At 42.1% G+C, this 26,700-nt stretch overlaps 1 protein-coding gene across 1 annotated transcript; it reads left to right on the forward strand.

Annotated features, from left to right (window-relative positions):
- The first annotated feature begins 444 nt into the window (after positions 1-444).
- LOC138356711 (uncharacterized) lies at positions 445-7,705 on the forward strand. Its single transcript, XM_069312900.1, has 3 exons — positions 445-925; positions 1,317-6,231; positions 6,623-7,705. Exon 2 carries the CDS (start codon positions 2,541-2,543, stop codon positions 5,487-5,489), a length of 2,949 nt encoding a protein of 982 aa, XP_069169001.1. The 5' UTR covers positions 445-925; positions 1,317-2,540; the 3' UTR covers positions 5,490-6,231; positions 6,623-7,705.
- The last annotated feature ends 18,995 nt before the right edge of the window (positions 7,706-26,700 follow it).

A 26,700-nucleotide genomic window follows, 5' to 3' on the forward strand; every position in this document is an offset into this window, starting at 1 on the left:
ATTTGGACTACATACGTCACGATCATCTTACTGTATTTCAACTACCAACGAAACGTTCCTCTTACTGTATTTGGACTACAACTGTAACGTTCCACTTACTGATATTGGACAACAAAGGTAACCGCCCTCATAATGTTTTTGAACTACCAACGTAACGACCCTCTTACTGAACTTTGGACACATAAATAACGTGCCACTTACTGTATTTCAACTACCACCGTCACGACCTCCTGACATTTTTAGGACCATGAACATAACGTCCCAATTACTGTATTTTAACCACCTACGTAACGTGCCATTTACTGTATTTGAATTACCAACGTAATGTCCGTCCTACTTTATTTGAACTACAAACGTACTGTCCCTCTTACTGTATTTGGACTACCAAAGTAACGTCCCACTTCTTCTATTTGGACTACAACTGTAACGTGTTATGATCTCAGCCTACAGGAGAAACGAGTCTCCCTTCTTGAGAGTTATTCAGCAAGCCTGACCTAACTAGAAGGTCTAGCAAGTATTGAGGTGATAACCCATATGTAAAATAGTTGTTTGGATATGTGTAGCAGTTTGAGATTATGGGCAATGAAGGAGAAAACAGATAAATGACTGGCTAGGAGATGTGGACATTTTGCTGGAGGCGTGAGGCTCGCTTCCGGAGGACCTTGACCTCACTTGAGTGCCAGACATCGCAGGGGGAAGCCGCGCTCCGTTGAGCTCCCGTCAGAAGGGAACCCCTAGTGATATATCTCTAAGAGAAGAGAAGTGTGCAGACGTACCAGCTGTGGAATAGAGCTGGGAACGTTGTGGTCTCAAGTCCTGGTCGACGAGCAGATATTAAATCGCCCAGAAGCATTATTGTGGGCTGTGTGGAGCGCCCTGACCAGACGCCGTCAGAGGAAAAGCGCCCTCGACCAGTTAATCTGTGGTAAGCACGATAAACGCCAGTTCATAGTGATTGCATTGTAGTTGGTCGTGTGCCCAGCGACAGTAGCGATGTTTATTTATAAGTTAGACATGTTTTAATAAGGCAGAAAGCCTGAAATAAGAGAGTGGAGAGGGAGGAACACGGAGCGACGTCCGTCCCCTCTGAGCGCTGGCGGACGACTGAGGGAGCCTGGCTCCGGATGGAGGAAGACCCTCCCAGCGAGTGAGGACGCCGCCGCCAGGCGAGGTGGAGTATGGACCCGCCCAAAACGGGGGAGTCCACTCTCACTGTATGTAGAGGACAGATAGAGGTTTGAGGCAAGCATATTGTGTGGTTATTTTTGTTTATGTGTTAATGGGGAACATTTTATTGGAACGTCGATGGGTTGCAGGTTTGTCTTTGGGGAAGAAGTTGCTGAGAACTTCGAAGCCAGCAGATGATGTAGCTGATGAGACTCCAAGGTAGTGGAGCAGAGGACCTCGAGCTGTGAGGAGAAGCAGCAGTGAAGAGGAGTGTCACGTGCTTCTGTAGAGGTGGTGTAGCAGCCAAGAGAGCTGTGGAAGAACCTAACAGAAGGGTGAAGCACCGTAGTTACACAAGGAAACTTCATGATAGCAGCCGGGAGGAGCTGCAGAGGATCCTGGTAGTGAAGCCCGGAAGAACCTAAGGATATTAGGGTTGTGAACTTCCAGAGGTGGAAGGGGAAGTTCTGGTGGATTACTAGTAGGGAGTTGATAGTGTTTGGTTGTCATTAGCGTGCAAGACGCAGTGAGAGGTGAGTGACTGTTGGCATTCTTATGTCAAGGAATTTTTTATACTGAAGTATCAATGAACATTTATACTGGTATATGTTATTGCATTCAAAGGCTGATTTTCTATATATACATTATCTTGCTGATAGTGCAACAGTGTATGTAGGCTTGACCAACTTGAGGAGGTTAATGGTATCAGGTGGCGAACCAGGAGATAGGATACCCCTTGATAAGCTGATAATAGAGTTCTGATGGTGTTGGAGTGCAACCTGATTGTGATATTATGGAGTATAGGATTCATTATTATTATATGTGTGTATGTATCGTATATGTGCCTTGTCAAGTAAATGTGTCACAATTTGCTGGTGTTTGCCCTTGTCCTAGTGAGGCTTCCCAGGAGGTAGTAAAGAAGGAGAGAGAAAGAACCAAGAACCACTGCTGTGGACAGGGTAGAAGGTAATATTAATAAGTCAAAGGGGGATCGAGGAGATCATATCACCTAAGGAGAGAGTGGGGAGTCACAGCGGCTCGAGTGGGTGTGTGCACGTGACAACGAGGCTAAGTGTTGGAGCCGCATCCCCTAAGCGTGTGACGTTGAGCCCCTCTCCAAGAGCCAGAAGCGCCAAGGGTGATCTCCTAGTATAAGCACTCTGCCGAGTTGTGGGTTGGGTTGTCCATAGAGAAGGATCGACGACGACAACACCAACCAACCCACAGTCAATATAATAAATTGGGGGCCTGTGTCCGGGAGAGTGAACTGACACACCCACACCCTGTCCAAGAGTGGATTTGTACACCCTTGCTGAAATAAACTGTGTGACCGCAGGTGTATATTCTCTCTTGGGAAGACTCACAGGACAAAGATGGATAAGGTGCAAGCATTTGTGGAGTCAGGCAAGCCTGAGGACTTGGAAGGTTGCACGAGGGATCAATTGAAACAAATAGCAGAAAAATGTGGCATCAGGTTGAAAGCATCTAAAGTAGCTGGGATGAAGGATGAGATCCTGAGGCAGTCAAGAGCCAAAAGTGAAGCGGCAGAACAAGGAGCCCAGAAAGGAGCTGAAAGTGGAAAGGAGGATGATGGGCAGGATGACGTGAGATCCCAGGGATCAAGTAGGAGCAGCAGGAGTAGCCGCAGTAGCAGGAGTAGCCGAAATAGGAGCTTGGAGAGATTCCAGTTAGAGCTCCAGATGCAGCAACAACGAGAGGACAAGGAGAGACAGTTCCAGCTGGAAAAGATGAAATTGGAACTCCAAATGAAAAATGAAGCCGAGAAAACCAAACTGGAAGTAGAAAAAGAGAAAACCAGAATAAGAGAACTGGAGTTGGAACAAGAGAAAGAAAAAGAGAAAGCAAGACTAGAGGTCGAAAAAGAAAAAGCCCAGGTCGAAAAAGAAAAAGAGAGAACAAAACAAATGCAGATAGAAGCGAATAGAACCTTGGCTGAACAAAGGATTGAACATGGGTTGCCAGAGAGCACCACCCAGGTATCACACCCACCAGATGTTAGGGTTAGGGAGAAGGACATTCCCTTGTTTGTTCCCGAAGAGGCAGAGAGCTTCTTCGAGCATTTTGAGAAAGTAGCCAGCATCAAGGAGTGGCCACAGGAGGAATGGGCCCAGCTGGTCCAGTTAAGATTGACCGGTGCAGCCAGGGAGGCATACACCCAATTGTCACTGGAAGAGTGCCAGGATTACGCCACAGTAAAGAGCAGCATATTGCGCTCGTTTCAGTTAACCCCAGAAGCTTATAGGAAGCGCTTCAGAGAGATGGTGAAAGTTGGAGCATGTACGTTTGCTGAGACAGCGAGAGATCTGGAAAGACGATTCCAGAAGTGGATTGAGGCTGCTGGAGTTGGATCTTATGCTGACCTGAAGCAACTGATGGTCATGGAGAAGTTCTTGGAGATGATGCATCCCGAAACAAAGTTCAAGATCCAAGAAGCAGGGATAATGGAGGTGAAAGATGCCGCAGATAGGGCGGATATGATTACTGAAGCATACAAGAGCTTGAGGGAGAACAGAGTGAGAAGCGAGGCGAGACGCAGCAATGGCAGATCCAATGGAGTCTGGGGAGGAAGAAATTATGAGAGACCCAGAAGAGTCTGGGGTGAGAAAAATTTTGATAAATGGGCAGATAAAAGTAAGTACCCTAAAACTCAGAAGAGTAGGTCGCGCACTTCATCTGAAAGTGAAGATGGAGGAGCCAAACGAGAAACTATTCGTGATCCAGGGAATCAAGAGTCCAGTAAAGCCCCACAGAGTGCAGGTAGTGTGCCTGGCCCTAGGAACTCTCATGCGAGTGGACAAAGTCAGAGCCACTCTGGTTCTTATAGGAGAGATTTCTCCCAGATGAGATGTTACAATTGTAACGGATTGGGTCACGTGATGCGATATTGTCGGCAGGGCAAGAGAGTTGTGACCCTGGCCATGTGTGACCCCCGAGGTAAATATACTAATGTGTTCCAAGACAAACCACAGAGAGCGAACTTAGTGAACGAGAGGTATAGGCCGTTCATGAGCAAAGGTTGGATCAGTATGAGAGGCCAACCTGAGGTAGAAGTTGGTATCTTAAGAGATACCGGAGCTAATCAGAGCTTGATTGCGAGAAGCCTGATTGGGAATGATCGACGGTTAGCTGGCAGTGGGAAGATGAAAGTATATGGGTTATTGTCGGAGAGTGACATGCCCGTATGTACTGTCCAGCTAAGGTCGGAATATGTGTCGGCGGAGGTGATGTTGGGAGTGTGCCCCGACATACCTGTTCCAGGAGTCCAAGTGATCCTGGGGAATGACTTGTGCGGGACAAAGGTGTTGCCAAGAGTCATAGCGGAGACTGTGCCAGAGGAGTGCCCAGAAGGCCACTGCACGGGTGGGACACCTGAGAGTGTGAACCTGACTGACATCCGAGGAGTTGAGTCAGGAGACCGCCAAGCCATTGAGTACCCTGTCTCGGTAGTGACGAAGGCAGAGGTGGCCGACGAGGAAGACACTGGAGAAGATGAGACAGTGTCAATTAAACCGGTAGAAGATATCGACGTAGATATAGCATGGCTGTTTGATGAAGGTCCAGCCCAGAAAAATGAAGTCTCGGTGAGGTCAAAAGTGAAGATGGCCCAGCCGAAGAAGAATCGTGAGAAGAGAGCGGACCTGAGTAGAGCCCGGACTGCTGAAATTAAGAGTCGGAAGGCGAATGCAACTGTGCTGAGTGGGAATGAGGAAAGATGTGGACAGACTGAGGACGGAAGTAGAACGTCAAATTGTCCACGAGCACAGAGGCATATGGATAGTGGAGTTAAGTTGTTTGAGATGTCAAGAGTTGGCATGTTTCACAGAAAACGAGGAGGAGAGATGGTGAAGAGTGATAGCCGAGAAAATGAGAGGAGAAGAGACGGTATGTGTGGGGAGATGCTTACGAGCACTCTGGGAGAGGCAAGACGACGCGTACGGTCGAATGCTGTTGGATGTAGTACAGTGCCCGAAGAAACTTTTAGGGAACGAAGAAGAGTCGAAGGAGAAGAAATGGAGTGGTATAGAAGTGAAAAGTGTGGGAAGAGGATGATGATGCAAGCATGGATGAATGGTAGAAAGCCGAGGACTCGATGGAGGTCGAACAGGATGAGGTCTCAGATAAATGAGGAGACGAAAAGGAGGATCGTCGGTGAAGACGAGGGAGTGAGGTATGATGACAGGAGACGGAAGTATAATGGCAGTAGATGGAAGTGTGAAGACGACAGAGGAGGTACAGACAGCAGATGTCTGACTCTGGACGGGAAGAGAAGAAGACGAGGAAACGGAGGGTGGAGACAGTAAGTAGAGTGGACCAATGGAGTGCAGGCGTCCAAGGAGGACAGCCTAGCCAAGAGGTGCCAGAGAAGTCAAATCGTTTGTGAGAAGATCATGTTTCTGGAGAGTTGTGAGCCAGATGTTGCAAGGTGCAACGAATTAATTGTAGACTCCTAAGAGAGTATATTGGTTGAAGAACGAGACAGTGTGGTGGCGGATGTATTATCCCGAGTTTTGCCACTGGAATAACTCTCAAAAATAAGGGGAGGGGAGTGTTATGATCTCAGCCTACAGGAGAAACGAGTCTCCCTTCTTGAGAGTTATTCAGCAAGCCTGACCTAACTAGAAGGTCTAGCAAGTATTGAGGTGATAACCCATATGTAAAATAGTTGTTTGGATATGTGTAGCAGTTTGAGATTATGGGCAATGAAGGAGAAAACAGATAAATGACTGGCTAGGAGATGTGGACATTTTGCTGGAGGCGTGAGGCTCGCTTCCGGAGGACCTTGACCTCACTTGAGTGCCAGACATCGCAGGGGGAAGCCGCGCTCCGTTGAGCTCCCGTCAGAAGGGAACCCCTAGTGATATATCTCTAAGAGAAGAGAAGTGTGCAGACGTACCAGCTGTGGAATAGAGCTGGGAACGTTGTGGTCTCAAGTCCTGGTCGACGAGCAGATATTAAATCGCCCAGAAGCATTATTGTGGGCTGTGTGGAGCGCCCTGACCAGACGCCGTCAGAGGAAAAGCGCCCTCGACCAGTTAATCTGTGGTAAGCACGATAAACGCCAGTTCATAGTGATTGCATTGTAGTTGGTCGTGTGCCCAGCGACAGTAGCGATGTTTATTTATAAGTTAGACATGTTTTAATAAGGCAGAAAGCCTGAAATAAGAGAGTGGAGAGGGAGGAACACGGAGCGACGTCCGTCCCCTCTGAGCGCTGGCGGACGACTGAGGGAGCCTGGCTCCGGATGGAGGAAGACCCTCCCAGCGAGTGAGGACGCCGCCGCCAGGCGAGGTGGAGTATGGACCCGCCCAAAACGGGGGAGTCCACTCTCACTGTATGTAGAGGACAGATAGAGGTTTGAGGCAAGCATATTGTGTGGTTATTTTTGTTTATGTGTTAATGGGGAACATTTTATTGGAACGTCGATGGGTTGCAGGTTTGTCTTTGGGGAAGAAGTTGCTGAGAACTTCGAAGCCAGCAGATGATGTAGCTGATGAGACTCCAAGGTAGTGGAGCAGAGGACCTCGAGCTGTGAGGAGAAGCAGCAGTGAAGAGGAGTGTCACGTGCTTCTGTAGAGGTGGTGTAGCAGCCAAGAGAGCTGTGGAAGAACCTAACAGAAGGGTGAAGCACCGTAGTTACACAAGGAAACTTCATGATAGCAGCCGGGAGGAGCTGCAGAGGATCCTGGTAGTGAAGCCCGGAAGAACCTAAGGATATTAGGGTTGTGAACTTCCAGAGGTGGAAGGGGAAGTTCTGGTGGATTACTAGTAGGGAGTTGATAGTGTTTGGTTGTCATTAGCGTGCAAGACGCAGTGAGAGGTGAGTGACTGTTGGCATTCTTATGTCAAGGAATTTTTTATACTGAAGTATCAATGAACATTTATACTGGTATATGTTATTGCATTCAAAGGCTGATTTTCTATATATACATTATCTTGCTGATAGTGCAACAGTGTATGTAGGCTTGACCAACTTGAGGAGGTTAATGGTATCAGGTGGCGAACCAGGAGATAGGATACCCCTTGATAAGCTGATAATAGAGTTCTGATGGTGTTGGAGTGCAACCTGATTGTGATATTATGGAGTATAGGATTCATTATTATTATATGTGTGTATGTATCGTATATGTGCCTTGTCAAGTAAATGTGTCACAATTTGCTGGTGTTTGCCCTTGTCCTAGTGAGGCTTCCCAGGAGGTAGTAAAGAAGGAGAGAGAAAGAACCAAGAACCACTGCTGTGGACAGGGTAGAAGGTAATATTAATAAGTCAAAGGGGGATCGAGGAGATCATATCACCTAAGGAGAGAGTGGGGAGTCACAGCGGCTCGAGTGGGTGTGTGCACGTGACAACGAGGCTAAGTGTTGGAGCCGCATCCCCTAAGCGTGTGACGTTGAGCCCCTCTCCAAGAGCCAGAAGCGCCAAGGGTGATCTCCTAGTATAAGCACTCTGCCGAGTTGTGGGTTGGGTTGTCCATAGAGAAGGATCGACGACGACAACACCAACCAACCCACGAGTCTATAATAAACGTTCCTTTTACTCTATTTGGACTACCAACGTAATGTCTCTATTACTGAATTTGGATTACAAACGTAACGTCCCTGTTATTGTATTTGGACAAACATGGTAACATCCCTTGCACTGTATTTCAACCACCAACGTAACGACCTTCTTACTCTATTTGGACACCAACGTAACGTTTCACTTACTGTATTTGAATGTCCAACGTAACGTCCCATATAATAAATTTGGACTACTAACGTAACGGGCCAATTACTGTATTTGAACTCCAAACGTAACGTCCGTCCAACTGTATTTGGACTACCAACGTAACGTCCCTCTTACTGTTTTTGCAGAACCAACGTAACGTCCTACTTACTGTATCTGAACTTCCAACGTAACGTCCCTCTTACTGTATTTGGACGACAAACATAACGTCCCTCTAACTGTATTTGGACTAACAACGTAACGTCCCTCCTACTGTATTTGGAATACAAACTTTATGTCCCACTTACTGTATTTGGACTACAAACGTCACAATTATCTTATTGCATTTGGAATTTCAACGTAACGTCCACCTTCCTGTTCTTGCAGAACCAACGTAACGTGCCACTTACTGTATTTGAACTACCAACAAAACGTTCCTCTTATTGTATTTGAACTACAACTGTAACGTTCCTCTTACTGATTTTGAACAACCAACGTAACGTCCCTCTTACTGTATATGAACTACCAACGAAACGTCCCTCTTATTGTATTTGGAATACAACTGTAACGTTCCGGGATCCGGTCGGCCGAGCGGAGAGCACGCAGTACTTGTGATCCTGTGGTCCTGGTTTATATCCCAGGCGCCGGCGAGAAACAATAGGCAGAGTTTCTTTCACCCTATGCCCCTGTTACCTAGCAGTAAAATAGGTACCTGGGTGTTAATCAGCTGTCACGGGCTTCTTCCTGGGGGGTGGAGGCCTGGTCGAGGACCGGGCTGCGGGGACACTAAAAAGCCCCGAAAACATTTCAAGATAACCTCAAGAAGATAACCTCCCTCAATTTATGTTTGGGTTACCAATGTAACGTCTCCATTACTGTATTTGGACTATCAACGTAACGACCCTGTTACTGTATTTGGACTACCATTGTAACGTCCCTCTTACTGTACTTCAACTACTAACGTATCGACCCTCTTGCTGTTTTTGGACCACCAACGTAACGTCCCACATACTGTATTCAGAATAATAACGTAACGTGCCAATTACTGTATATGAACTATCAACCGAACGTCCTTCCTACTGTATTTGGACTATCAACGCAACGTAGTTCTTACTGTATTTGAACTACAAACTTAACGTCCCTCTTACTGTATATGGACTTCCAACGTAACGTCCTTCTTACTGTATTTAGACTACCAACGTAACGTCCCTTTTACCGTATTTGGACTACCAACGTATCGTCCCTCTTACTGTATTTGTACTATCATTATATCGTTTCTCTTTCTGTATTTGCACATAAAAGGTAATATCCCTTTTTGTGTATTTGAAGTATTAATGTAACGTCCCTCCTACTGTACTTGAACTACCAACGTAATGTTCCTCTTTTTGTATTTGGATAACCAACGTAACGTCCTTCTTACTGTATTTGGACTACAACGTAACGTCCCCTCTAAGTGTATTTTTAATACCAACGTAACTTCCCAATTATTGTATTTGGACTACCAACGTAACGTCCCTCCTACTGTATTTAGACTACCATTGTAACTTTTATCTTACTGTATTTGGACATAAAACGTAATGTACCTTTTATTAAATATGAACTACCAACGCACCATGCCTATTACTGCATTTGGACTACCAACGAAACGTCTCTCTCACTGTATTTGGACTACCATCGTAACGTCCCTATTACTGAATTTGGACTACCAGCGTAAGGTCCCTTTTACTGCATTTAGATTACCATTGTAAAGTTTCTCTTATTGTATTTGCACATAAAACTTAAAGTTCCTATTACTGTATATTAACTACCAACGAAACGTCCCTCTCACTGTATATGAACTACCAATGTAACGTTTATCGTACTGTATTTGAACTACAAATGTAACGTCCCTCTCACTGTATTTGAACTACCAACGTAACCTCTTTATTACTGTATTTGGACACCAACATAACGTGCCACTTACTGTATATGATCTACCATCGTAAAAACCCCCTCACTGTTTTTGGAAAACAAACGTAACGTCCCTTTTACTGTATTTGGACAACGAAAGTAACGATCCTCTTACTGTATTTGGACTACCAACATAACGTTCCTCTTACTGTTTTTGTAGGAGCAACGTAACGTGCTACTTACTGTATTTGAACTACTAACGAAACGTCAACCTTAATGTATTTGGAATGCCACTGTAACGTCCCTCTTTCTGTATTTGAACTACCAACATAACGTCCCTGTTATTGTATTTGGACCACAACTGTGAAGTACCGTCTAATGTTTTTGAATTTCTAACGCAACGTCTCTATTACTATGTTTGTACTACCAACGTAACATCCCTGTTATTGTATTTGGACAACAATGGTAACGTTCCTCTCAATGTATTTCAAATACCAACGTAATGACCCTCTTACTAAATTTTGATACCAACGTAACATGCCAATTACTGAATTTCAACTACCAACGTAACGTCCCTCTCACTGTATTTAGAGTACCAACGTAACGTCCCTCCTACTGTACTTCAGGTACCAACGTAACGACCCCTCTTACTGTATTTGGACTCGAACGTAACGTGCCACTTACAGTATTTCAATTGCCAACGTAACGACCCTCTTACTGTTTTTGGACCAACAACGTTACGTCTCACTTACTGTATTTGAACCACCTACGTACCATGCCATTCACAATATTTTAATTATAAACGTAACATCCCACTTACTGTATTCGGACTACTAACGTAACGTGCCAATTACTGTATTTGAACTACCAACGGAACGTCCCTCCGACTGTATTTGAACTACCATCGTACCATCCCTCTTACTGTATTCAGACTACGAACGTAATGTCCCTCATACTGTTTTTGCAGAACCAACGTAATGTGCAACTTACTGTATTTGAACTTTCAACGGAACGTCCCTCTTTCTGTATTTGGACTGCAAATATCACCTTCCTCTTACTGTATTTGGACTACCAACTTAACGTCCCTCTTACTGTTTTTGCAGAACCAACGTAACGTGCCACTTCCTATATATGAACTACCAACGAAACGTCCCTCTTACTGTATATGGACAACAACTGTGACATCCTTCTTACTGTATTTGGGCTACTAATTAAATGTCTCTATTGCTGTATTTGGACTACCAACGTAACCTCCCTGTTACTGTATTTGGACACCAGCGTAACGTCCCACCTACTGTATTTGAACCTCCTACGTAACTTGTCACTTACTGTATTTGAACTACCAACGTAACATCCCTCGTACTGTATTTGAGCTACCAACGTAACGTCCATCTTATTGTATTTGGACTACCAACGCAACTTCCTTCTTATTGTGTTTGGATTACCAACGTAACGTCCCCATTACTGTACATGAACTACCAGTGTAACGTCCCTCTTACTGTATTTGGACTACCATTGTAACGTTTCTCTTACTGTATTTGGCCATAAAAGGCAATGTCCCTATTACTGAATTTGAACTACCTACTTAACGTCCCTCTTACTGTATTTTGACTAGTATCGTAACGTCCCTCTCTCTGTATTTGAACTACCAACGTAAACTCAATATTACTGTATTTTAATACCAACATAACGTACCACTTACTGTATATGAACCACCAACGTAACATGCCAATTACTGTATTTGAACTACCAACGAAACGTGCCACTTACTGTATTTGAAGTACCAACGTAAGGACCTCCCCTTACTGTTTATGAACCACCAACGTAATGTCCAAATTTCTGTATTTGGGCTACCAACGTAACGTCCTACATACTGTACTTGGACTACCAACGTTCCGTGCTATTTATTTTATTAAAACTGCCAACGTATCGTCCTACATACTGCATTTGGAATACCAACGTTCCGTGCTAATTATTGTATATAAAATACCAGCGTAACATCCCACTTCCTTTATTTGGACAACAAACGTAGCGTCCCTCGCACTGTATTTCGACTACCAGCGTAACGTCCCTCTTTCTGTATTTCGACTAATAACGTAACGTCCCTATTACTGTATTTGGATTACCAACGTAGCGTCCTTCATTCTGTTTTTAGACAACCAACGTAACGTGCCACATACTGTATTTGAACTACGATCATAACGTCCCTCTTACTGTATTTGGACTACATACGTAAAATGCCACTTACTGTATTTTAACTACAAATGAAACGTCCCTCTTATTTTATTAAGACTACCAACGTAACGTCCCTCTTACTGTATTTAGACTACCAACGTAACGTTCCTCTTGCTGTTTTTGGAATTCAGACGTAACGTCCCTCTTACTGTATTTGGACTGCCAACGAAATGTCCCTCTTGCTATAAATGTCCCTCTTGGGCTATGGAATTACTGTGTTTGTTATATAAATGTTCCCAACAAAATGGTTATATAAACAATATAAACGACAATTATTTAGAAGGTGTGAGGTAAGTATTACAATACAAGGTATGGCATGGTTGCAATACATTGTGTTGCAGTAAGTATTACTATAAAAGGTGTGACATTGTTACAATACATTGTGTAGTTTTAAGAATTTCAATACAAGGCTTAGCAGTAAGTATTACAATACAAGATGAGGCAGTAAATATTTCAATAAAATGTGTGGCAGTGTTACAATATACGGTGCACCAGCATGTGTTACATTACAAGGTTTGGAGTAAGTGTTACAATGCAAGATGTGCAAGTAAGTTTTACAATTCAAGGTGTATCAGTATCAGACTACAAACGTAAAATGCCACTTACTGTATTTGAACTACAAACGTAACGTCCCATTTACTGTATTTGGACTACAAACATAACGTCCCAGTTACTGTATTTGGACTACCTATGAAACATGCCTCTTACTGTATTTGGAGTACCAACGTAACGTCCCTTTTACTGTATTTAGAATACCAACGTAACGTTCCTCTTGCTGTTTTTGGACTACAAACGTAACGTCCCACTAATTGTATTTGGACTACCGTTGAAACGTCACTCTTACTGTATTTGGACTGCCAACGTAACGTCCTTATTACTGCATTTGAACTACCAACGGAACGTCCCCTATTTCTGTTTAGAACTACCAACGTACCGTCCGTATTACTGTATTTGAACTACCAAAGTAACGTACCTACATAAGTTTTACAATATTTGTTATTTTAGCTTTTTAATAGATCAAATGATTCAATGTATGTTATTTAAAAGTGAATTAGATAAATAAAAAAGTATCATGACAATGTGGGTCTAATGATGCTTTTATACTCGCTATAATTCGCCTTATCTACCTTTACACATATTACAAGTACTATGTTGAACATAAAGTAAAATAGTAGTCAACAAATTTACCGGGGTGTAAATCTAGCTGGAGAGAAAAAGGCTCCGCCAGGAGTTGAACCTGAATCTGCCACTTTAGAGGCGGCCGTGCTGACCGCTGCACCACAGAGCCGGGCTATGGAATTATTATGTTTGTTATATAAATGTTTCCAACAAAATGGTTATATAAACAATATAAACGAAAATAAGTTAGAAGTTGTGAGGGTTAGTATTACAATACAAGGTATGGCATGGATACAATACATTGTATAGCTTTAAGTGTTACAATACAAGGTGTGGCAGTAGGTACTACAATACAAGATGTGTCAGTAAATATTTCAATACAACGTTTGACAGTGTTACAATATACGGTGCAACAGCATGTGTTACAATGCAAGGTGTTGCTGTAAGTGTTACATTGCAAGGCGTACCAGTAAGTTTTACAATTCAAGGTGTATCAGTAAAAGTTACATTGCAAGTTGTAGCAGAAAGCATTATAGTAAACCGTGAGACAGTTTTATATTATAAGGTATGGCATCAGGTGTTTCATTTCTTGGTTTGGCAGTTAATGTTTCAATAAAACGTGAGGTAGTAAATATTACAGTATAACGTTTGGTAGTATTACGGTACCACATGATGGAGTGTTACAATACTAGATTTGGCAGTGTGTTTGACGATGCAAGGTGTCAAATTGTTACAATACAAGGTAAGGCAGCATGTGATACATTACATGGTGTTTAAGTAAGTTTTGCTATGCAAGGTGTGGGAGCATGTGTTACAATACATAGTGTGGCAGTAAGTTTGGCAATAAAAGGGGTGGCAGTAAGTATTACAATTAAATGTGTTGCAGTGTTACAAAACAAGGTTTGGCTGCAGATGTTAGATTATATGATGTGTCAGTGTTACAATACAAAGTGAGGAAGCAACTATTAGAGCACAACGTGTGTCGGAATTGCAATTCAAGGTGTTGCATTAAGTATTACAATGCAAGATGTAGCAGTGTTACAATATAAGGTTTGACAGCACATGTTACAGTAGAAGGTGTGGCAGTAAATGTTACAATGCAAGGTGTGGCAGAATATTATATAATAAAAAGGTGTGACAGCATGTGTTACAGTACATAGTGAGGCAGTATTACAATAAAAGGAGTGGGACTATGTGTTTAAATGCAAGCTGTTATTGTGTTACAACACAAGGTGTGGCATTAAGTCTTACAATGCAAAGTGTGGCAGTATTACAATACAAGGCGTGAGAATATGTATTGCAATGCATGGTGTGATTGTGTTACAATACAAGATGTTGTAGTAAGTCTTACAATACAAGATGTGGTAGTAAGTCTTACAATACAAAGTGTAGCATTGTTACAATACATAGCGTACCAATAAATGTTGCAGTACAAGGTTTGGTTGTGTTACATTACAAGGTGTGGCAGTCTTACAATAAATGGTATGGCAGTGTTACAATACAAGATGTGGCAGAAAGTATTACCATACAAGGTGTGGCAGAAAGTATTACCATACAAGGTGTGGCAGAATGTATTACCATACAAGGTGTGGTTGTGTTACAATATAAGGCGTGTTACCTCTCTCTCTTTCCTTAGTTAAGTTCATGCCTTCCTTGTCTCATCCCAATCGTCTTGATAATGGTCCAAGATGGACCGAAATGTCGTTTTTAATTCATTGTTACGAACCCGGATCCAGCGTCCGAACACGGAGCAGTAACGACCACGCCATCTGTGGGTCAGCTCCCGAAACCCCCGCCAAACGGACGACGACACCAGGTGAGGACGGCGAATACCGGCCACAAGGGCCAGTTTCCAGTCCTGTGCAGCACTCTACACCGCCGCTGCTGACCTCTGGTGAGGTGGTGCACAGACACCAGCGCCATCTATGGAGTGGATAGGTGGGCGTTTGTTTCTGAGCCTGCAAGTGAGGTGCCTTAGTGTGTCCCAGTTATTGATGACGTGTCTGCTTACAGAGTCGACCTGGGACTACTGTGATGGGAGTCGAGTCAGTCTACCCGAGGCAGCCAGTCTCCATATCTTGAACTTTGCTGCAGCAGTTGGGAAGTCGTCCCCCCGGAAGAACACTGTGGTGTGTTAGTCTGCCAGTGACGTGGCAGTAAAAGGATTACCCGGGACCGACTGTTGGAGACGATCATCCACTGGGGTATTGAGGACAGGAGCGTGATTTGTGGTGTCACACGAGGCTCCTGTCTAGGGCGTACCCCTTATATTGTTCGTGGAGTGGCCGGACCAGCCTTGTTGGCTCAGAACCTGCCAGCAGACCAGCTGGACGTGTGGTTGACGGCCTCCACGGCGGTGCCCCCAGTGGACCTGTGTTTTGGCTGACCTGTGGCCAGGGTAGGCTCAGCTTCTCGGAAGGATTCGTTGTGAGGCCACGAAGAAGCACCAAGGACTCAGCACCGAGAGTTTTGGCACCAGCGTCTTCAGCAGAAGACAAAGATTGTGGATTAATCCCCTTGTATAGTGTTAATACCCCTCCCCCTGTGCACTCTTTTATTTTATATATTTAATTGGTGATGGTGATAATTATAATATTAAGTTCTTAACTTTCTTTCCCTACTCCCTTTAAATTAATTGCGTCACGGATCTCATCCCTTGATAGCCACTACTGGCTTGGGAACGGATATATATCTTCCTCTAACAACATCAGAGTACGAACCCCGTTGCGTCCCGAGAGGGCCGTAACATTCATCTTCTAGCGTATGGTCTTGGTCAACATTTATTCCGCTACGTTATTGTGACTCATCATTTGCGTAGAAGTAACAGTTACAGTACAAGGTGTGGTATTAAGTGTTACAATACAACTGGGGGCAATGTTTTAGAACAAGGTGTGAGAGAAAGTATTACAGTACAAGGTGTTGCAATACAAGGTGTGGCAGTAGATCATGCAATAAAAGGAAGGAAGTAAGTGTTACAATACAACGTGTGGCAGTGTTACAAGGCAAAGTGTGGGAGGTATTTTTACAGAACAACTTGTGGCAGTGTTACAATATAATGTGTGGCAATAAGTATTACAGTACAGGTGTTGCAGTGTTACAGTACAGGTGTTGCAGTGTTACAGTAGAAGGCGTTGCAGTGTTACAATACAAGATGGGTCAGAAAGAGTTACAATAATTTTGTTGCAGTGTTACAAAAGGTGTGGCAGTAAGCGTAACGAGAAAGGCGTTGACAGTGTTATAATACAGGGTGTGACAGTAATTGTTGCAATACAAGGAGTGACAGTGTTACAATATGATGTGTGACAGTAAGTGCTTCAATTCGAGGTGCGGCAGTGTGAGACAAAAATAGTTTTGGTAGCGTTAAAATACAAGTTGTGTCTGTGTTAAATTATCAGATGTGGCAGTAATTCTTACAATGTAAGGTGTGGCAGTAAGTGTTACAATGCAAACGGTAATGGTTTTATAATACAAGGAATATCGGTGTTATATACCACGTTAGGCAGCACCTGTTACAATACAAGGTTTGGCAGTAAGAATTACTATACAAGACGTGGCAGTAAGTGATACAATGCAAAGTGTTGCAATGTTATTTTATTTGCACTACCAACGTAACGTAACGTCCCAATTACTGTTTTTGGACTACCAACATAACGTGCCACTTACCGTATTTGAACTACCAACATAACGACCCCTATACTGATTTTGGGACTCCAACGTAACGTCCCACTAGTGAATTTCAACTACCAACGTAACGTGACACTTACTGTATTTGAACTACCAACTTAACGTCCCACTTACTGTTTTTGAAACCAATGTAATATGCCACTTACTGTATTTAAACTACTGAAGTAACGACTTACCTCACTGTTTTTGAACTACTACCGTAACGTGCCACTTACTGTTTTGGACACCAATATAACGTGCCACTTACTGTTTTGGACACCAATATAACGTGCCACTTGCTGTATCTGAACTACCAACGTATCGTCCAACTTTCTGTATTTCGACTACAAACGTTACGTCCCTCTCATTGTATTTGGACTACCAACGTAACGTCTGTTTTTGCAGATACCAACGTAACGTCCCTCTTACTGTGTTTGGACTACAAACGTAACGTCCCCTTTATTGTATTTGGTCTACCAACATAACGTCCGTCTTACTGTATTTGGACTACCAACGTAACGTCCCTTTTTACTGTATTTGGACTACCAATGTAACGTCCCGTTTACTCTATTTCAAGAACCAAAGTAACGAACCCCTTTGCTGTTTATGGGCGACCTACGTAACGTCCAACTTACTGTATTTGGACTACCAACGTAACGTGCCACTTACTGCATTTGAGCAATCAACTTAACGTCCTACAGCCTGTATTGGAAATACCAACGTAACGTGCTAATTACTGTATTTGAACTACCAACGTGACGTCCCACTTACTGTATTTGGACTAGAAACGTAACGTTCCTCTTAATGTATTTGGACTAACAACGTAACTTACCTCTCATTGTTTTTGCAGAACAAACGTAACGTGCCACTTACTGTACATGAATCACCAACGTAACGTTCCTCTTAATGTATTTGGACTACAAACTTAACGTCCCTCTTACTATATTTGGACAACCAACGTAACGTTCCAGTTATTGTATTTTAACTACCAACGCAACGTCCTTTTACTGTATTTGAACTACAACTGTAAAGTCCCTCTTACTGTTTTTGGACTACCAACGTAACGTTCCTCTTACTGATTTTGGACAAACAACGTAACGTTCCTCATATTGTATTTGGACTACAAATGGAACGTCCCTTTTACTGTATTTGGACTAGCAACGTAATGTCTCTATTACTGTATTTGGACTACAAACGTAACGTCCCGGTTACTGTATATGGACAACCATGGAAACGTCCCACATACTGTATATCAATAACTAACTTAACGACCCTCTAACTATTTGGACACCAACGTAACGTCCCTCTCACTGTATTTTGACTACCAACGTAATGTCCCTCATACTGTACTTCAACAACCAACGTAACGACCCAATTACTGCATTTGTACACCGACGTAATTTACCACTTACTGTATTTCAAGTACCAACGTAACGACCCCTTACTGTTTTTGAACCACCAACGTAACGTCCCACTTACTGTACTTGAATCACCTACGTAACGTGCCACTAACTGTATTTGAATACCAACGTAACATCCCACATATTGTATTAGTTAGGACTAATAACGTAATGTGCCAATTGCTGTATCTGAACTATTAACCGAACGTCCCTCCTACTGTAATTAGACTTCGAACGCAACGTCCCTCTTAATGTATTTGAACTACCAACGTAACGTCCATCTTATTGTATTTGGATAACCAAGGTAACGTCCTTCTTACTGTATTTAGACTACCAACGTAACGTCCCTATTAATGTATTTGGACTACCAACGTTACGTACCTATTACTGTTTGACTACCGACGTAACGTCCCTCTTATTGTATTTGGACTACCAACGTAACATTCTTCTTACTGTATTTAGACTACCAATGTAACGTCCCTATTACTTTATTTAGACTATCAATATTACGTCCCTCTTACTGTATTTGAACTACCAACGTAACGTCCCTCTTATTGTATTTGGACAACCAACGTAACATCCTTCGTACTCTATTTGGACTACCAGCAAAACATCCCTCTCACTCTATTTGGACAACCAACGTAAAGTCCCTTGTACTGTATTTGGACTACAAACGTAACGTCCAACTTAATATATTTGGATTACGAACATCACAATCCTCTTACTGTTTTTGCAGAACCAACGAAACGTGCACTTACTGTATTTGAACTACCAACGAAACGATCCTTTTACTGTATTTTGACTAAAACTGTAAAGATGCTGTCGGAAAATCCGACACCATTTAATAATATTACATGCAATTGCAGATAATATTGCTGCGTTTTATACACAAGTTACCCATAGAAAATGTAACTTGTATGGGAACTTTCTGTCTATAGAAAGCGGGATATCATTGCCACATACTATTATAAATTCACCACCTATTATGTTGGGAATTATTCCTAAATACATTATTCTTTGGACTTTTACCATCATAAAACCATCTTATTTAAATTAACTTAATTATCAGAATCAAAATAAAGTAAATATGACCCTTCTATCAGTTACTGACATCTCTACAAAGTGAGGGAGGCATCAGTGAGGAAGGAGTGGTCAGGCATTATTGCTAAGACCAGATGCGCACGGGAGTAAACAGCGCCTATCATTTCTCTTGGATGAAGTATAATGGAGATCATATTAGTGTTCTACCATCATCAACACGCATTCAACAATAATCAAGGGAAGTGTTCTGCCGAAACCGTTTATCTAATCATTTATGGCCATTAATATTACATGTATAAGGGCGAACCGGTTAGAATGTGAACAGCCTCATAATAAAAGGTAATTAAGCCTTGGTCTTTATTTTATCAATTATACAGTGTTTTCTCTGATATAGCTGTCATATATTAGAATTCTGGCTTTACAGCTAGCGCCCTTTGACAGGAACAGGAAGAGGAAGCAAGCTTGGTATATCAGTTACTGGGTGATGGAAGCTGCCTCACATGAGGATAAATTGGTGTATACATCCTAGTTATACCTACTACGAACGTAACGTCCCTCTTATTGTATTTGGACAACCAACGTAACGTCCCTCTTATTGTATTTGGATAACCAACGTAACGTCCCTCTTATTGTATTTGGACTTCCAACGAAACGTCCTTCTCCCTGTATTTGGACTATCATCGTAACGTCCCAATGGACTGTACGTCCGTTGGGACGTACCTCTCCGTCCCTCTCACTGTAATGGACTACCATTACTGCATTTGGACTATAAACTTAACGTCCCTCTAACTGTATTTGGACAACCATTGTAACGGGTCTCTTACTGTATTTGGACATAAAACGTAATGTCCCTATTATTGAATATGAACTACCAACGCAGCGTCCCTCTTACTCTATTTGGAATACCAGCGTAACGTCCCTCTCATTGTATTTGGACTACCAACGTAACGTCCCTTTTACTGTATTTAGACTACCATTGTATCGTTTCTCTTACTGCATTTCCAAATAAAACGTAATGTCCCTATTACTGTATATGAACGACCAACGAAACGCCCCTCTTTCACTGTATATGAACTACCAACGTAACGTCCCTCTTACTGTATGTGGACTACAAACGTAACGTCCCTCTCACTGTATTTGGAATACCAACGTAACCTACCAACTACTGTATATCGACCACAACATAGCGTGCCACTTACTACATTTGATCTACCATCGCAACGACCCGCTTAATGTTTTTGGATAACAAACGTAACTTCCGTCTTTCTGTATTTGGACAACAAACGTAACGTTCCACTAACTGTATTTGGAATACTAACGTAACGTCCCTGTTACTGTATTTGGTCAACCAATGTAACGTTCCACTAACTGTATTTCAACTACCAAAGTAACGACCCCGTTCGTGTATTTGGACAACAATGATAATGTTCCACTTACTGTATTTTAACTACCAACGTAACGTCCCTCCTACTGTACTTCAGCTACGAACGTAACGACCCGCTAGTTGTATTTGGACACCAACGTAACGTGCCACTTACTCTATTTCAACTACCAACATAACGACCCCCTTACTATTTTTGGACCACCGATGTAACGTCCCACATACTGAATTCGGACTACTAACAACGTGCAAATTACTGTGTTTGAACTACCACCATAACGTCCCTCATACTGAATTTGGACTACCATTGTACCGTCCCTCTTTCTGTATTTAGACTACCAACGTAACGTCCCTCTTAATTTATTTGAACAATGAACGTACGTACGCCGTACTTCATTTGAACTACAAATGTAACCTCCCACTTACTGCATTTGGACTACTAACGTAACGATCCTCTTACTGTATTCGGACTACCAACGTAACGTCCCTCTTTCTGTTTTTGCAGAACCAACGTAACGTGCCACATACTGTATTTGAAGAACCAACGAAACATCCCTCTTACTGTATTTGAACTATCAATTTAACGTCTCAATTGCGGTGTTTGGACATCAACGTAACGTGCCACTTACTGTATTTCATCTCCCAACCTAACGACCCTAACTCTTTTTGGACCACCAACGTAACATCCCACTTACTGTATTTGTACGCCCTACGTAACGTCCCAGTTACTGTATTTGAATTACCAACGTAACGTCCCAGATACTGCATTCGGACTGCTAATGTAACGTGTCAATTACTGTATTTGAACTACCAACGTAACGTCCATCGTACTGTATTTGAACTACCAACATGCCGTCCCTCTTATTGTTTTTGAACTACCAACGTAACGTCCCTATTACTGTATTTGAACTACTAACGCAACGTCCCTCTTACTGTATTTGGACTATCAAAGTAACGTCCCTCTCACTGTATTTGAACTACATACGTAACCTCTATATGTTGACCAGACCACACACTAGAAATTGAGGGGACGACGACGTTTCGGTCCGTCCTGGACCATTCTCAAGTCGATTGTGATCGCAGTAACCTCTATATTACTGTATTTGGACACCAACATAACGTGCCACTTACTGTATTTGAACTACAAACATTTCGGCCACCATACTGTTTTTGGTCCATCAACGTAACGTCCCGCTTACTATATATGAACCACCAACGAAACGTGCCAATTTCTGTTTTTGAACTACCAACGTAATGTCCCTTTTACTGTATTTGGACTACCAATGTAACGTCTCTCATTCTGTTTTTAGACTACCAACGTAACGTACCAGTTACTGTATTTGATCTACCAACGTAACGTACCTCTTACTGTATTTGGATAACAAACGTTAAATGCCACCTACTGTATTTGAACTACAAATGTAACGTCCCATTTACTGTATTTGTACTGCAAAGGTTACGTCCCTCTTTCTGTATTTGGACTACAAATCATACGTCCCTCTTACTGTATTTAGACTACCAACGTAACGTTCCTCTTGCTTTTTTTGGACTGCAAACGTAACGTCCCTCTTATTGTATGTGGTTACCATTGTAACGCTCCTCTTACTGTATTTGAACTGTATACGTAACGTCCCTATTACTGTATTTGAACTTCCAACGTAATGTCCCTCTTACTGTATTTGGACTACCACCATAACGTCCCCTCCTACTGTATTTGAACTACCAACGCAACGTCCCTCTTATTGTATTTGAACTGCCAACGTAACGTCCCTATTACTGTATTTGAACTACCAAGGTAATGTCCCTCTTACTGAATTTGGACTACCGTTGTAACGTCCCTCTTACTGTAATTGGACTACCAACGTACCGTCCCTCCTACTGTAATTGATCTTCTAACGTCATGTCACTCTTACTGTAGTTGGACTATCAACGTAACGTCCCAATTGCTGTATTTGAACTTCCAACAAAACGTCCCTATTTCTATTTATAACTACAACGTACCGTCCCTATTACTGTATTTGAACTACCAACATAATGTACCTACATTAGTTTTACAATACTTGTTGTTTTAGTTTTTAATAGAACAAGTGATTTAATGTATGCTATTTCAAAGTGAATTAGATAAATAAAAAAATATCATGACAATGTAAGTCTAATGATCTTTTTATATTCGCTATAATTAGCTCTATCTACCTTTCCACATATTACAAGTACTTTGTTTTACATAATGTAAAATAGTTGTCAGTAAATTTATCTGTGTGTAAATCTTGCTGTAGAGAAAAAGGCTCCGCCCGGTGTTGAACGCTTTTATATGTATGTTTCCAACAAAATGGTTATATAAACAATATAAACGACAAAAATTTAGGTGTGAGGGTAAGTATTAAAATACAAGGTATTGCATGGTTACAATACATTGTCTTGCAGTATTACAATACAAGGTGTGACATTGTTTCAATACATTGTTTAGCTTTAAGTATTTCAGTACAAAATGTGGCATTAAGTATTACAATTCAAGATGAGGCAGTAAATATTTAAATACAACGTGTGGTAGTGTTACAATATACGGTGCACCAGCATGTGTTACAATGTACGGTGCACCAGCATGTGTTACATTATACGATTTGCAGTAAGTGTTACAATGCAAGGTATGCCATCAAGTTTTACAATTCAAGGTGTATCAGTAAAAGTTACAATACAAGGAGTTGCATTACAGGGTGTGGCAGTAGGTGTTACAATGCAAAATGTAGAAGTACTACAATCCAAGACGTGGGAATATGTCTTGAAATGAAAGATGTGATTGTGTTACAATACACAGTTATGAAATATTTCAATACAAGGTGTGAAAGTGCTACAATGGCAGTGTTACAATACAACGTGTGACAGTGTTACAATACAAGGCTTAGCATGAATTCTTACAGTACAACGTGTTGCAGTGTTACAATACAAGGTTTAGCAGTAAGTATTACAATATAACGTATGGCAATGTTACAATACAGGGTATGGCAGAAAGTATTATAGTAAAACATGAGGTAGTTTCAAAATATAAGTTGTGGCATCAGGTGTTTCATTTCTGGGTATGGCAGTTACTGTCTCAATAAAAAGCGAGGTAGTAAATATGATATTACAAAGTTTGGTAGTATTGCAGTACAACATGATGCAGTGTTACAATACAAGGTGTGAAAGTGTGTTTAACTATGCAAGGTGTCAAATTGTTACAATACAAGGTGTGGAAGCATTTGATACAATACTTGGTGGGAGTAAGTTTTACAATGCAAGGTGTGGGAGCATGTTACAACCCATAGTGTAGCAGTAAGTTTTGCAATAAAAGGGGTGGCGGTAAGTATTACAATTAAACGTGTGGCAGTGTTGCAAAACAAGGTTTGGCAGCAGGTGATAGATTATAAGATGTGTCAGTAAGTGTTACAATACATGTGAGGAAAAAAAAATATTAGAGTACAACGTTTGTCGGAATTGCAATTCAAGGTGTTGCATTAACTATTGCAATACAAGGAGTGGCAGTATTACAAAGTAATGTTTGACAGCACATGTTACATTAGAAGGTGTGGCAGTAAATGTTACATTAGAAGGTGTGGCAGTAAATGTTGTTATAGAGGGTATGGCAGAATGTTTTATAATTAAATGTCTGATAGCATGTGTTACAGTACAAAGTTTGGCAGTATTACAATATAAAGAGTGAGACTCTGTGATGAAATGCAAGCTGTTATAGTGTTACAATACACGGTGTGGCAATAAGTGTTACATTACGGGGCGAGACATTAAATCTTACAATGCAAAGTGTGGCAGTATTACAATACAAAGGGTGGGACTATGTATTGCAATGCATGTGAATGTGTTACAATACAATGTGTGGTAGTAATTCTTACAATACAAAGTGTAACATTGGTACAATACAAAGTGTAGTATTATATGTTACAGTAGAAGGTTTGGTTGTGTTACAATACAAGGTGTGGCAAATAGTATTATTATTATACAAGGTGTGGCAGAAAGTATACATACACGGTGTGGCAGAAAATATTACCATACAAGGTGTGGCAGTGCTACAGTACAAGGTGTTTTGCCTTTCTCTCTTTCTCTTTTGCCTTAGTTAAGCCGGTGCTTTCCTTGTCTCATCACAATCGTCTTGATAATGGTCCAGGACGGACCGAAATGTCGCTTTCTCTGAATCTTCTAGCGTATTATTTGGTCAGCATTTGTTCCGCTACGTTATTGTGACTCTTCAATTGCGTAAAAAGTAACAGTAACAGTGCAATGTTACAATAGAACTTGGGGCAGAGTTTTAGAACAAGATGTGAGAGAAAGTATTACAGTACAGTAAGTGATACATTGCATGATTTAGCAGCAAGTATTATCGACTCAGGAAGCGTGGGAACCTCACACCATCGAGGGACAGGCGTCGTGAGCCAGGAATGTAAGGTAGATCATTTCCCCCCCCCATTACCCCTTGTGTGAGTAGGCTAGTTAGGCCACAATATTTACTTATGTATGTGGCAATAGGACATTAATACTTTAGTAGTAGAATAGGCTGCAAGGCAGCTTGTGTCCAGGACTGCCAGAGGGGACAGTGTGTATGGATGGCAGGACAGTGAAGAAGAGGCGCCGACGTGGTGAAGAGGCCCTCCTGTGAGAGAGTGTGGGACTCCTGTCTTTCTGTTCAGTTGAAGGAGTGTTGGAGGTCGTGGAAGAAGAGGCTGACGATCTCCAGACTTATTATCCTTATTTTCATATTCATGTATTACTTCTGATTGTATGTGTGTTCATGTAATTTGCATTAGTAAATTCACACATTTTATCACCGTGTTTAAGTGTGCCTCCATTTATAATATTTCTCTATGAGCATACACGAATGTTATGATAGTACCACCTAGGGAACACTACGTTCTCTATAGAAGTTCTTATTGCCTGGAGAGTGGTAAAGACAGTACGGACTTATATAAAAGTGTACCCTTATCCATCCGATCAGTATCAGTGCCTGAATGGTGGCAACTAGTAACGTAGTGGCTAGAGAGAGGTGAAGCCACACAGACCTTCCTGGGAGAGTACCCTGGGCCGACAGTCTAGTAGCAGATCTATGGGAGTAGCAATCTTCTGGCTACAAACAATATATAATACACCCACTGAACTGCATTGCTGGGGTGCAGATATAATAACCAAGCTGGCGACTTTGTTAAGAAGATAGAGAAGACAGGCGGGAAAGGAGTTCCTGCAACTTTTTTGTCTGGCAGGCAAGACTCAGGGAGGTTATGGTTATAAGGTAAGCCTGAGTCTTCCTTCACTCCTCCATGGGTCTAGGCCGGAACTGTTAACAGTAGTTTCCCCGTGTTTGACTGAAGGGCTTCCAGGGTGAATCAGTGGCACCCCTTTTGTGGTGGAAGCAAAGACCTGCGGAGGTGGGCATTGTTGGTCCTCTCCTGTGTGACCAAGGAGACTCCGGTGAATCCCGGGAGTCGGAGGGGCTGAGTACTCGGCCTTCTGAGCTCCTAGCAGCCGAGTGCTAGCAGAGCCCCGGCCCACCCCCCGTGACAGTATGTAGTCCAAATACAATAAGTGGGACGTTACGTTGGATGTCCAAATATACTAAGAAAGACGTTAAGCTACTAGTCCAAATGCAGTAGGAGGGACGTTATGTTTGTAGTTCAAATACAGTAAGAGGGACGTTACGTTGGTAATCAAATTGCAGTAAGAGAAACGTTTCGTATGTAGTCCAAATGCAGTAATTGGACATTACGTAGGTAGTTCAAATACAGTAATTGGCACGTTACGTTGGTAGTTCATATACAGTATGTGGGACGTTATGTTGGTAGTTCAAATACAGTAAGTGGCACGATTTATTGGTATTACAAATACAGTAAGTTGGACGTTACGTTGGTTATCCAAAAATAGTAAGGTGGATCGTAACTTTGGTAGTTGAAATACAGTAAGCGGGACGTTAATTTGGTAGTCCAAATGCAGTGAGAGGGACTTTACGTTGGTAGTTCAAATACAGTAAAAAGGCCGTTATGTTGGTAGTCCAAAAATAGTAAAAGGGACGTTACGTTTGTAGTCCAAATTCAGTAAGAGGG

Source organism: Procambarus clarkii, chromosome 74, assembly GCF_040958095.1.
Source record: "Procambarus clarkii isolate CNS0578487 chromosome 74, FALCON_Pclarkii_2.0, whole genome shotgun sequence".
In the NCBI taxonomy this organism is placed as follows: domain Eukaryota; kingdom Metazoa; phylum Arthropoda; class Malacostraca; order Decapoda; family Cambaridae; genus Procambarus; species Procambarus clarkii.

What these genes read in the sequence shown, in the direction of transcription:
- LOC138356711 (XM_069312900.1), top strand. Translation starts at nt 2,541, where the DNA reads ATGGATAAGGTGCAAGCATTTGTGGAGTCAGGCAAGCCTGAGGACTTG.